Here is an 11085-nt window from a genome sequence, read left to right on the forward strand (position 1 = left end):
TGGCCCTGCCCCAAGCCCCTGTCCCTAAGCTGCCTCCGTATGTCCCCTTTCCAGAGACACCTGTCAGCCGAGGACTTCTCAAGGGTATTCTCTATGTCTCCTGAAGAGTTTAGCAAGCTGGCCCTGTGGAAGCGGAATGAACTCAAGAAAAAGGCTTCTCTCTTCTGACCGCCCCCCCCCCCGCAACTCCATGACTGACGCTCTCCCCTGCTGCTTCAGGGCTCTGGAGCTGGGGCCACTAGACCCCAAAGCATCATCTCTTCGGGGAGCAGGGCGGGGGGACGGAGGTAGAGTTGGCTCCATTCCCCAGGTGAGGGGGAGCCAAGACCTCTGCAGTGCTGGGGTTGTGGGACATGAACTTGCTTCCCCACAAGGAGCCAGGGGCCCCCTTCCCTCCTCCCTGGTCCTCACCGCACAGGGCAAACCCAGTCTGGAGCCCAGCACACACAGAGATAATGTTTGCACCCTCTCCCCACCCCACCCCCACAGGAAGGTCCCCATAAGAGAGTGACGAGAAAGGAAGGCAGCACTTAGTGGTCAGGCATGTTGGCAGTCTTGACCAATGGGTGGGTAGAACCCTCGGGCCTGCTAGGAAGAGGGTGAGGGTGGGAAGCCGCCAGGCAGGCAGGGAGAGCCGCGGGACTCTGTGTGCACCCAAGCACGCCTCCTCACCTCACCTTGGACAGCTTCCCCTGCACCGGGGCCTCTGGCTTCCCTGACTCTTAGCAGGAGCAGCTTGAGCTCAGCCTCTAGCAATGAGGTCACCCTGTCCTCCAGCTCACCATGTTCTCTCCTCGTGACTCCTAAGCTTCAAAGCCTCTTGCTCCAGCCCTGTGGCTTCCCTAGAAGCCTTGGCTTAGAGTGGAGATGTTGCAGAACCCTGGCCCACCGTCAGCCTCCAGGCAAAGTCAGCTAGACTTCTAGCACCCAGGTCCTGGCTAGAACCAGGACCTTGGACGGGATCAAGAGGCCAGGCTGAGTGTCCTGGCTACCAGGTCCTGTCCATACCCCTGCATCCCCACCACGCTGTCTAAAGAATGTAATTTATTGGGGCACCCCCCAGCTGCTTTCTCTCCTGACTCTCTGCCCTACCTTAATCACACTCCCAGCTTCTCTTCTCTACAGATACATATGTGTATATAATTATATATATATTTTTGCCTGGGTCTGGGTTTTGTTCCTGCCCAGACCCTGGCATCCCTTTCCAGTGTGTGTGTGTGTGATAATGCTGTGGGAGGGGGACTCCGCTTGGAATTAAAAGGTTGCATTGGGTCCCCAAATCTATTTGTTCTTTCTGAGCCACCAGATCTGGGTAAGAGGGAGAGGTGATGCCAGGCTGAGGGAAGGCTTGGGAGTGAGGGTTCAAATGGGGAGCCCCGAGGGTTGGAAGAGATGGAGACAGCAGACACACTGTCCTTCCCGCAAGCCCGGGCCTCGGAAGCAGGGCTGGCCTAGCAGCGTCCCAGCTGCCGCCCTTCTTCAGGGGCTGTGCGAGCACAGAGGTGTGGAGGAAGGGCAGACAGTCACGCTCTGGAGACTGATACGAAAGCCAGCTGGGGGCAGAGGCTGCTTGTCCTGTGCTGAGGCCCTGAACGCTCAGCTTGGCGGTCAAGCTCATCAACATCTGACATGACTGCACCCTCCAGGGCCTGATACTCCCAGTCTGATGGGGGGGCCAAACACAGAGAAGGTCAACAGTGCATGAGTAGGCGGTCAGGCGACTACTGAAGAGCAGGCAGGGAAAACCAAGCACTGGAGAACCCACGGGCGAGATCAAGTGGTCCGCAGGTTCAGTGGAGGCTGAGGGAGGAGCGGGTACCGTGGTCTTGGGTGACTTGGCAAGGCCTCCCAGGGGGGCACAGACAGGGAACTGGAGTGTGGAGGTGGGTGGAGAGGGTGAAGAGCTGACAGGAAGATCAGAAGGAGGACATCATGTGTGGGTGCCGGCAAAGGAGGGGCCGGCCTCACCTGGCAGACAGAACCCCGATGTGGGCGCAAGAGGAGGCGTGCTGTCAGAGGGACCCTGTGAGCTGGAGTGTGAACCCAAGAGCTGGGACCTGATTCAAGTCTGCTACCCCCAAGATGAGTTTCCACCCCTTTTGGCTGAAACAAAAGCAAAGTGGGTAAGAATCTCAAATGCGAACAATTATTTTAAGTTGTAGGAGTTCTGGTACATCTGCAACATTGTTTTCTCCTTTCAACGGCCTGTGAGGTCCGTAGCTCAGATCATTTTAATCCTTTCACGGAAAGAGAAGGTTGTAGAAGAGACCGTTGTTCGTCTCATCCGAAGCCTGAAGCTACATGCAAGTAACGAGTGGAGACAGTCCTGCCAGGTTCTCGACTGCTAACCCAGGACTTGCCCAGTATAAGCAGCTGCCTCTCGAGGGGCAACAGGGAGGGCAGACGAGGAGGTGGAGAGAGAGAGGAAGAGTTACCCAATTTTAGGTGTTCAGCCAGTGTTTGGAGGGCTTGCCCTGTTCCGGTACTTGGATACAGTGGTGACAAGATCAGCACCCCATGTCCACGGAGTTGCTGGGTGTTGAGCAGCAAGGGGTGCTGAGGCAGTGTTTGGTCACAGGTCACTGGGAAGTGCTTTTGGTGGGGCAGATTGCAGGCTGAGCCCGAAAGCATTTTAAGTTCGTGAGATTTGGAGAGACTTGAAATGGAGCTGGGTCCCTAAGACAAAACCTTAGGAGAATCTCTCAGTGCCTCTTCCCACCACCCCCCCCGCCCCCCCCCACACTCTTGTAGGCAGGCACATGCATATGAACAGATGCAAAACCTTGGTGATCACTTAGTCCAGGGGTTTCCAAACCTTTTCAGTGGCAAACCTTTTTAAAAAAATTACATTTTATTATTAGTAATTGGAATACACTTACAAGTTGAATTTTATAGCTACTTATGATGAAAATGAATGAGAACAAAGAAACTTTGATGACTAAAAAAATTTTAAGTCAAGATTTATGTCCAACAGTTGCCTCTTTATCGCATGCAGGAGCTAATTCACTATTGTATTTGGCTGCGCTGTATCAGGAAAATCCTGATCCACACAGATAAGTACTTACAAAATTGTATGGCTTAAAAATGCACACAAATCCATTCACACTCCTCCCGTGGAGCTAGCACAGCGTCAATGTCCCCTCTTCTTGGAGCTGGGCTTAGTGACTTGCGCATTTAAAACAGTTCACCCAGCAATAGCCTTGGCCCTCATTTAAACTGACAGGAGGAATGGCTTTATTCAAAGGTCTTCTCCCAAATGAGCTAATCTGGCAGACTTTAAATACAGCTGACCCTTGAACAACATGGGGGTTGTTTGAAAACAAAGTCAGAAATCTGTATATAACTTCTGACTGCCCCCAAATTTAACTGCTATTAGCCTGTTCACCAGAAGCCTTACTAACATAAACAGTCGATTAACATGTTTCTTATGTTATATGCACTATATACTTGTTCTTACAGTAAAGTAAGCTAGAGAAAATATTTTTTAAAGATTTATTTATTTATTTATTTATTTGAGAGAGAGAGAGAGCACAAAAGCAGGGGGAGGGGAAGAGGCAGAGGAAGAGGGAAAGCAGACTCCCCGCTGAGCAGGGAGCCTGATGCAGGACTTGATCCCAGGACCCAAGGATCATGACCTGAGCTGAAGGCAGACTTTTAACTGACTGAGCCACCCAGGCACCCCGCGAAAAGAAAATATTAAGAAAATCATAAGAGAGAGGGTCGCCTGGCTGGCTCAGTTGGAGGAGCATGTGACACTTGATCCCAGAGTTGGGAGTTCGAGCCCCAAGTTGGGTGTAGAATTTACTAAATAATAATAATATTAAACTTTGAAAATTTCTCTAAAAAAGAAAGAAAATCATAAGGGAGAGAAAATATAGAGTACTATACTGTATTTATCTAAAAACTGCATGTATCAGCGGACCAAAGCAGTCCAAACCCATGCTGTTCAAGGGTCACCATACGTTGGTGGGCTCTAACGCTTTGGGCATGTAACACATACAAATGTGTCCACTGACTGTTATTAGAACTTTTAAGATAAAAATTTAAAAGTGAAGCCAAATGAAAGGTTATGGATTCCTGATGCACTCCCACTGTCACCTAGAGTTCCTTGGGGAAAGCGGATTTAATCCCTGCAGCTGCTTCCCTAAGGAAGCAGGCCCAGAAAAGCCCAGCACAAGACTGGACTCGGGTCTCCAGCTCTCCCAGTCGCCTCTCCGGACACAAAACAGGCTCCTTACGTTCTGGCCTAAAAGCCTCCTCCTGTTTCCCATAGGGATCCCCACAGGGGCCCATTTGCAGATGGGCTATTTTTTTCTAATTTTTTTTTAAATTTTATTATGTTATGTTAATCACCATACATTACATCATTAGTTTTTGATGTAGTGTCCCATGATTCATTGTTTGCGTATAACACCCAGTGCTCCATGCAGAACATGCCCTCTTTAATATCCATCACCGCGCTAACCCATCCCCCTCCCCTCTAGAACCCTGTTTGTTTCTCAGTGTCCATAGTCTCTCATGGTTCATCTCCCCCTCTGATTTCCCCCCCTTCATTTTTCCCTTCCTGCTATCTTCTTCTTCTTCTTCTTTTTCTTTTAACATATAATGTATTATTTGTTTCAGAGGTACAGGTCTGTGATTCAACAGTCTTACACAATTCACAGCGCTCACCATAGCACATACCCTCCCCAATGTCTATCACCCAGTCACCCCATCCCTCCCACCCCACCACTCCAGCAACCCTAAGTTTGTTTCCTAAGATTAAGAATTCCTCATATCAGTGAGATCATGATACATGTCTTTCTCTGACTGACTTACTTCACTCAGCATAATACCCTCCAGTTCCATCCACGTCGTTGCAAATGGTGCAGATGGGCTATTTAAAAACGTTTATTTTGGGGGCGCCTGGGTGGCTCAGTCCTTAAGCGTCTGCCTTCTGCTCAGGTCATGATCCCGGGGTCCTGGGATCGAGCCCCACATCGAGCTCTCTGCTCAGCGGGAAGCCTGCTTCTCCCTCTCCCACTCCCCCTGCTTGTGTTCCTTCTCTCACTGTCTCTCTCTGTCAAATAAATAATCTTAAAAAAAAGGGTGAGGACCCTCCTTTCTAAATAAATAAATAAAAACATTTATTTTTCCCAAGCAGCTGTCAGAGAACTGAGATCCAAATGCTAGCCATGTCTGGGCTGGGCAGAATGCTGCCCCCACCCCTGCTGACTTAGGCCGGACTCCAGGCTCCACTCAGGGTACACAGCCACCCTGGGAGCAGTCTGCCTCTCCTGGGCCTCAGCCTGACCGATGAATGGGCCCCAAAAGGCAGGGCTAGTGCAGTGAAACCCAAGACCCCACAGCTCTAGATCCTACAGCTTTGTGGTAGAAGCTAACCTCCTCTAGTGCCACCCTTAATCCCTGACCCTCTCATCATATGTCAGTGGTCAGCAGAAATACATTTTGCACAGATACCAGCCCTCTCCTCAGGAAGATCTTTTCATTCCCGAGGGTTGGAGGGTAGCAGTGGAGGCGGTAGAGGAAACGGGCTTTAAACTGGTGGGGTTGTCTCTCTAGACATTCCAGGAAATGTCCTGGACATTCCTGCTCTTGTTAAGGGTTCTGCCTGTGTAATTCTTGGGCCCAACTTTCCGGGGCAGGAGGCCTCTTGACATAGGAGACCCACCTTCTGTTTCTTTCCTTGGCGCTGCTAGGACAGCCCGGCCGGTTGTTACTTCCTCTGCAGGACCTCTGGAGCAGTGCTGTATCCTCGTAAAAGAACAAGCAACAAGTGAAATTAATTTTCATCATATACTTCATTTAACCCAATATATCTAATATGTTACAATTTCAACAGGTCATCAGCATACATCACGAGTGAGCTATTTTACATTTTCTTTTTGTAGTAAGTCTTCAGAATCCGGGGTATACTTCACCCTCCGCACCTCTCAATTTGGACTAGCACGTTTGTTTCGGTGCTCCACAGCCACGTGCCGACAGTGGCTACTGTGCTGGACAGGGGGTGGGGGTAGGGGCATCTAGAGACTTACAGGACCCATAAACCTTCCCATTCCTCGTGGAAGAACCTCCCGGTCCCACTCGTCCTTCTCGCTGCCACCTGGCTCCCCCCACGGGGCCGCGTGAACCTGCTCCTCCGCGGCGCCCCTCCGCTGCGGCGCCAGGCTCCAGGGCTCCCCCCCCCCGCCCCCGCTCTGCCGGGCCGGGACACTTCGGCGCCCGGCCTCCTTCCCAAGCGCGCGGGCCGGGCCTGGCCCGGCCAGGGCTGGGGGCGGCGGGCGGCGTGCGGCGGGCGGCGGGTGCCCCCAGCGGGCCGGGGCGGGGCGGACCAGGCAGGGCCCCGCCCCCTCGCCGCGCCTCCCGGGCCGCCCTCCGCCCGAGAGCTTCGCCGCCGCCGCCGCGCCGCCGCACCGCCGCCACCGCCGCCCGGGAGCCGAGCCCGGCCGGGCCGCCAACATGCTGAGCCGGCTCGGGGCGCTGCTGCAGGAGGCCGTGGGGGCGGTGAGGCCGGGGAGGCCCGGGCGCGCGGGGCTAGGCCGGAAGGGCGGGCGCGGGGCCGGGGGAGGAGCCGGCGGGCGGGCGGGCGGAGGGCGCGGGCCCGCTTCGGGGAAGGGACCCCCACCCAGGCCGCGGCGCCCTTTCCCGGGCCTCCCCTCTCCCCCGTCGCGCCCCTCCCGCACAGCCCTTCCTGCTTCGCGTGGCCTCTTTCCCGATCGCGCCTACTCCCAGCTCCTCTCCAGATCGCCCCAGCCCCTAACCCTTTTCCCCAAACGGCTTCCTGTTTATTTTTCCTGCTCCCCGTTCTCAGTTCGCTCCCAGTTCCCAAACTCGTCTGTGCTAGAGGGCTCCCTTGTCACCCAGTAGTTTCCTCCCCAAGGTCCCTTCCCCAGGCCCTTTGCCTTCCTCCACCGCCCCCCCCACCCACGCTCCTCCCTTCCTGGTCACCTGGGCTGGAAAAATAGATGCCCCTTGCCTTCCTTCTGAGCCCCCAGGCAACCCCAAGACCTCAGTCAGGCGCGTGTGCTCTCAGCCTCCACTTGGGAAGTTCCGGCCCAGATTGGCCACGTCCCCAGGAAGTGTGTATATATACAGTCCAGGGGTGGGTGGGCGCCTGGCCCAGGGAACAGACTGCTGCGGGGCACAGGGCGGTATCCAGAATGTTATCTCACACCACACCGGCCCTGGCCAGAGTGACCTTGAGTCAGGAGAGGCCAGCAGTGGGGGGACCTTGTGGAGGCCATATGAGGGAGAATTTGTGTGTTTGCCATTATCTGTCGGGTTGAAGGCTGGTCAGAGGCCAGTTCACTTCATTCAGCAAGATAAAAGTGCAGTTTAGATAGACTAGGCCGAATGCCTTCTGTTTAAAGTAACCTTGTCAAGAATCTGTAAAGTTAACAGTTCTTTTGTCTCAAAGTAGAGGTCTCCTCTAATTGATCAATTTAGTATATTCTGTCCGATTTGCTCAGGAGAAACAACCTTGTGTCCCTCCTCCTTTCTCCCCCCTCCAAAACAGAGCTTATTATAAATGAGAACAGTCTCAGCCTTAATCAAACCTGTGAAGAAAGTGAAAAGCTCCTCCCACCTCTCCTTCACCTGTCCCCAGCCCTGCCCTTCCTGATGTCCAGGGCAGCCCACCTCGGGAGGGGGTCCAGAATGAGCTTGCCTTCCCTTCCTCCTTGTCTCCAATTGAAACAGCTGTCATCTTAGAAAGTGATGTGACAACCCACTTCATACCTCTCAGGAAAGCTCCATACACAGGGTGGGAGATGGGCCAGAGAGAGCCTTAGTCCTGAAAGTGACTTTCTAATCCTCCCAGTGCACGCATTTCAGCATCAGGGGCTGGAGGAGGGATTGGTGGTCAAGGGAGGTATTTTTAGGCAGGTGATTTTTGGCCCCTGAGTATCAGATACATAGACAATGCCGTGGAAGTTTGGCTGGCCCCGTGTAACTGTCAGGAGAGAGGGAAACCCCTCTTTTCCCCTCCACTCCCACATGGAGGGGGGGGCATAGGTCTTCCCCTGGGTCACCAGGTTAAGACCCCAGCAGGTTGCTTGACTCCTTGTTAAGGAGGAAGAGTGCTCCTTCCTGCCCTCTTCTGACAAAACAGAATAGCAATCGTTAGGGTTCTTTTAGAAAATATTCTTTATTATTATTAACAAAGATAATGAAGATTAGTAATTTAATAATTTCTCTTTAAAATAAATCATTTGGTACAATTTCTTTGGAGTTATAGTAGCTAATAGTAGATTGAGGTGAAGATGATCCCCTTGCTTTGTCCTGACAGTCTGTTTTGTTACAGTCTGTTTGCTGCCGTCTGTGTTCTCCCGGGTCTCCTGTTCTTACTGGATTGTTCGTTTTCAGCATAAGCCCAGCTTAAGGGTTCAGGAGACTACAAATGAATTTTGAGGCTAGATGAGAGCCCATCACAGCACTGGAAGATGACTTATAATGCTGGTCAAGGGTCGGAGGGCTTTCCTGAGCAAGGAACTATGGAAAGGATGTCTAAAGGAGTTTGCTGAGATATTGAGTAAATGCGAATGAGTAGTCACTCGTGGCAGAGCCCTTTAGGGGCAGGCAGAGCTAGAAAACACAGAACCCAAGCCCTCAGGGAGCTCACAGTCTAGTAGAAGACTCTAATCCCACAATCACAGTGTCACACAGGACGTGGTAAGAGACAGTGGCCCCATGTGGACGGTGTGCTTGGAATGACTGTGGGAGGTACCGCTCCAGTAAGGGTCATGCCCCACCTCCCCCACCCCCCCCAGCTAACCGTGAAAGAAGACAAGGTTGCCTGGGCAGCCAAGGGTTGAGGGGGAGAGTTTCAGGGCCTCTGATTCGGTGTTACTGCTTCTTCCTCCTGTCTTCATGGCCTTCTAACCGTTCTCCCTGTCTTCATCATCACAGAACTGTCAGCGGACTCTGCCTAAAACACTGCTTAGCAGACGTCCTTGACCTGCCCCTGACTGCCTGCACAAACAGTCGTGACCTGGTGATTCGATGTTCAGGGGCCCACACGCTCCTCAATCCATCCTTATCCCAGACACTTTGCAGAGTTCCTTCCGCAGGAACCGTCTTTCCTTCATCTCTAACTATTGACTTGGGACTGCATTCGTCCCGTTTTAGTTTCAGGGTAACCTCAGTAAAGCCTTCTGTGTTCCAGTGCTCTTTTCCCATGGGTCATTTTCCACCTGTCCCGCATTCTCACACGACTTCCTACAGCTGAGTTATTTGGGGCGGTTTTCAAATTCTGTTCTCCCTGGCACTGGGTCTCCGGCAGCCTTGTACTGCTTACAGCATCTGGCATAGTGTCTTGTACAGAGGGGGCACTCAAAAGATACTTCCGGAACGAATCAGGAGTAGACACTCAGTTCTGTGCTGCAGTGAAGTGTGAGGTTAGAGAGATGCATCCAGGAACTCTGGTGAGGCCTTTGCGGAGCTGGTGGCCCTTAGCTGGACCTCACTGGTGACCGTTCGGATCTAGGCAAGTGTAGGGGGACACAGGGCCTCCTGGGCAGAGGAGTGGCCTGAGCAAACACGGAGAGGTAGAAATGAGCACCTGTGGTGAGGGACTATTTGATTATGCATTTTTCTCCTGTATACGTTTACTCTGCAAGGAAAGAGAGTGACAGCTCTTTTTTTGAGTTTTCAGGGAAAGCAGTTGTTACCGGTGTGGAGATGAAGAGATAACTTCTGGAAGAGGGGCAGGTTTGGGGCTTGCTCGGAGCAGAAATAGAATTCCCTGGGGCTGCAGGCTGTGCATCCCCAGCTCCTCCAGCAGCCTGCAGCCTTGGACAAAAGATGCAAGCATGTTATAAGTAAAGCACCTCATGAATCTTACGCAAACATTACCTATCTGGCTGAATGAAGCCTTTCAGTGGCCTCGAACACAGATTTGTGCAGACTCTCGGACTGAGAGGGGCCCGAAAACTTTGTCTTTGCCATGTTTTCCACACGTATCATTTTGATTTTGTTGTTTTGGGGGCGCTCTCCTGTTTTCCTCTGTGTCCCTCTACGGTAGCGTAACCACGTTGAGACGACCTGTTTCTGTGTCTGTCCCCCCGACCAACGTTCTTAGATCTTCCGGGCCAGGGACTGTGGAGTCATGACTCATAGCAGGAGCACAGCGTCTCCAGGAGAGAGGCGGGCTGGGAGAGGTGCCAAGAGATTGTCCTGGAGAAAACGCCTTCGTGTTCCCTTTCAGAACCCGGATCACGGCGCCTCCTCCAGGGCCTGGCACTGACCCGAGCCCTGGTAGATGGTGGACCGTCCGTTGTGATGAGTGACGGTGGCGGCCCCTCATGCCAAGTCTGCTCTCTCCACAGCGGGAGCCCAGCATTGACCTGCTGGAGGCCTTCGTGGAGCACTGGAAGGGCATCACGCACTACTACATTGAAAGTACAGGTGGGAGCCCTGCAGCCAGTGGGGAGGAAGGTGTGGGCCGCGTCCCCATGCCAGGCAGAGATGCATGTGGCCTGGAGAAGGTGACGAGGGCTGCACAGGGGTTGAGAGTGGGGGCTGGCCCCACCCTGACCTTTTGGGAGAGGAACTGTGTGAGGTAGGAGTGGGGACGCCACTGAGCTGACTGCAAGGCAGAGGCTGAGCTCCACTTGCCCCTCGCTTCCAGCGAGGCAGAGTGTCTAGGCCTGCGGTCCTCAGGGCCTGTGTCCAGGGCTTACTGATTAAAAGAAACGGAATCAAGTCCTCCTTTCCCTGAGCTAACTGAGAGGGCATTTCCCTTTTAGAAATCTAAGGTAGGAGGGCAACAAATGCCGATGCCCATAACGTGCCTGGGTCCATGTCCCCCAGCTGACACCCCAGACAGCAAAGCTTTGGGTAATCTGGGCCCAGCAGGATCACTCCCTAAGGGGTGGAATTGGATTGGCTGCTTTGTAGTCAGTATGTTGGTATTGGTGGACACACATTGGTTGCCAGGTAACCCTGTCCGGCATCCCCGGCTTTCTACCTCCGGGTTCAGACTGGAGTTTGATTCCAGTCTACCCCTTTCCTGAAGACTTGATTTCCAGCCTGAGCCAGCCCAAAAAATTAAAAAGCAGTCTTTGGACACTTTGAGGGACCCCCCCC

The 11085-nt window shown here is 53.0% G+C and overlaps 1 protein-coding gene and 2 long non-coding RNA genes across 18 annotated transcripts in view; 2 read left to right on the forward strand and 1 right to left on the reverse strand.

The window, feature by feature from the left end:
- Positions 1-1280, forward strand: part of DMTN (dematin actin binding protein) — a 28290-nt gene extending 27010 nt beyond the window's left edge. For all 6 annotated transcript variants that reach the window (XM_081809945.1, XM_081809950.1, XM_081809955.1 and 3 more), the window contains one exon: positions 55-1280. Coding sequence is in view for 1 of the 6 variants with exons in the window: in XM_006744687.3 (XP_006744750.1) it covers positions 55-168 (114 nt within the window). In the remaining 5 variants the exon portion in view is untranslated. The remainder of the gene's footprint in view (positions 1-54) is intronic.
- Positions 1-7359, reverse strand: part of LOC145718469 (uncharacterized) — a 436241-nt gene extending 428882 nt beyond the window's left edge. For 3 of the 11 annotated variants that reach the window (XR_014141854.1, XR_014141846.1, XR_014141852.1), the window contains exons 1-2: positions 6949-7266; positions 5672-5747 (exon numbers count right to left, since the gene is read on the reverse strand). This is a non-coding gene — a long non-coding RNA (uncharacterized LOC145718469). The other 8 variants (XR_014141842.1, XR_014141834.1, XR_014141843.1 and 5 more) reach the window with 8 other exon arrangements.
- Positions 6404-10422, forward strand: LOC145718495 (uncharacterized). The gene is made up of 2 exons (XR_014141857.1): positions 6404-6504; positions 10205-10422. It is a non-coding gene; the product is annotated as an uncharacterized LOC145718495 (long non-coding RNA).
- Positions 10423-11085: the final 663 nt, after the last annotated feature.

This window comes from Leptonychotes weddellii, chromosome 2 (assembly GCF_054177405.1).
Source record: "Leptonychotes weddellii isolate Sample4059 chromosome 2, ASM5417740v2, whole genome shotgun sequence".
NCBI classification, from domain to species: domain Eukaryota; kingdom Metazoa; phylum Chordata; class Mammalia; order Carnivora; family Phocidae; genus Leptonychotes; species Leptonychotes weddellii.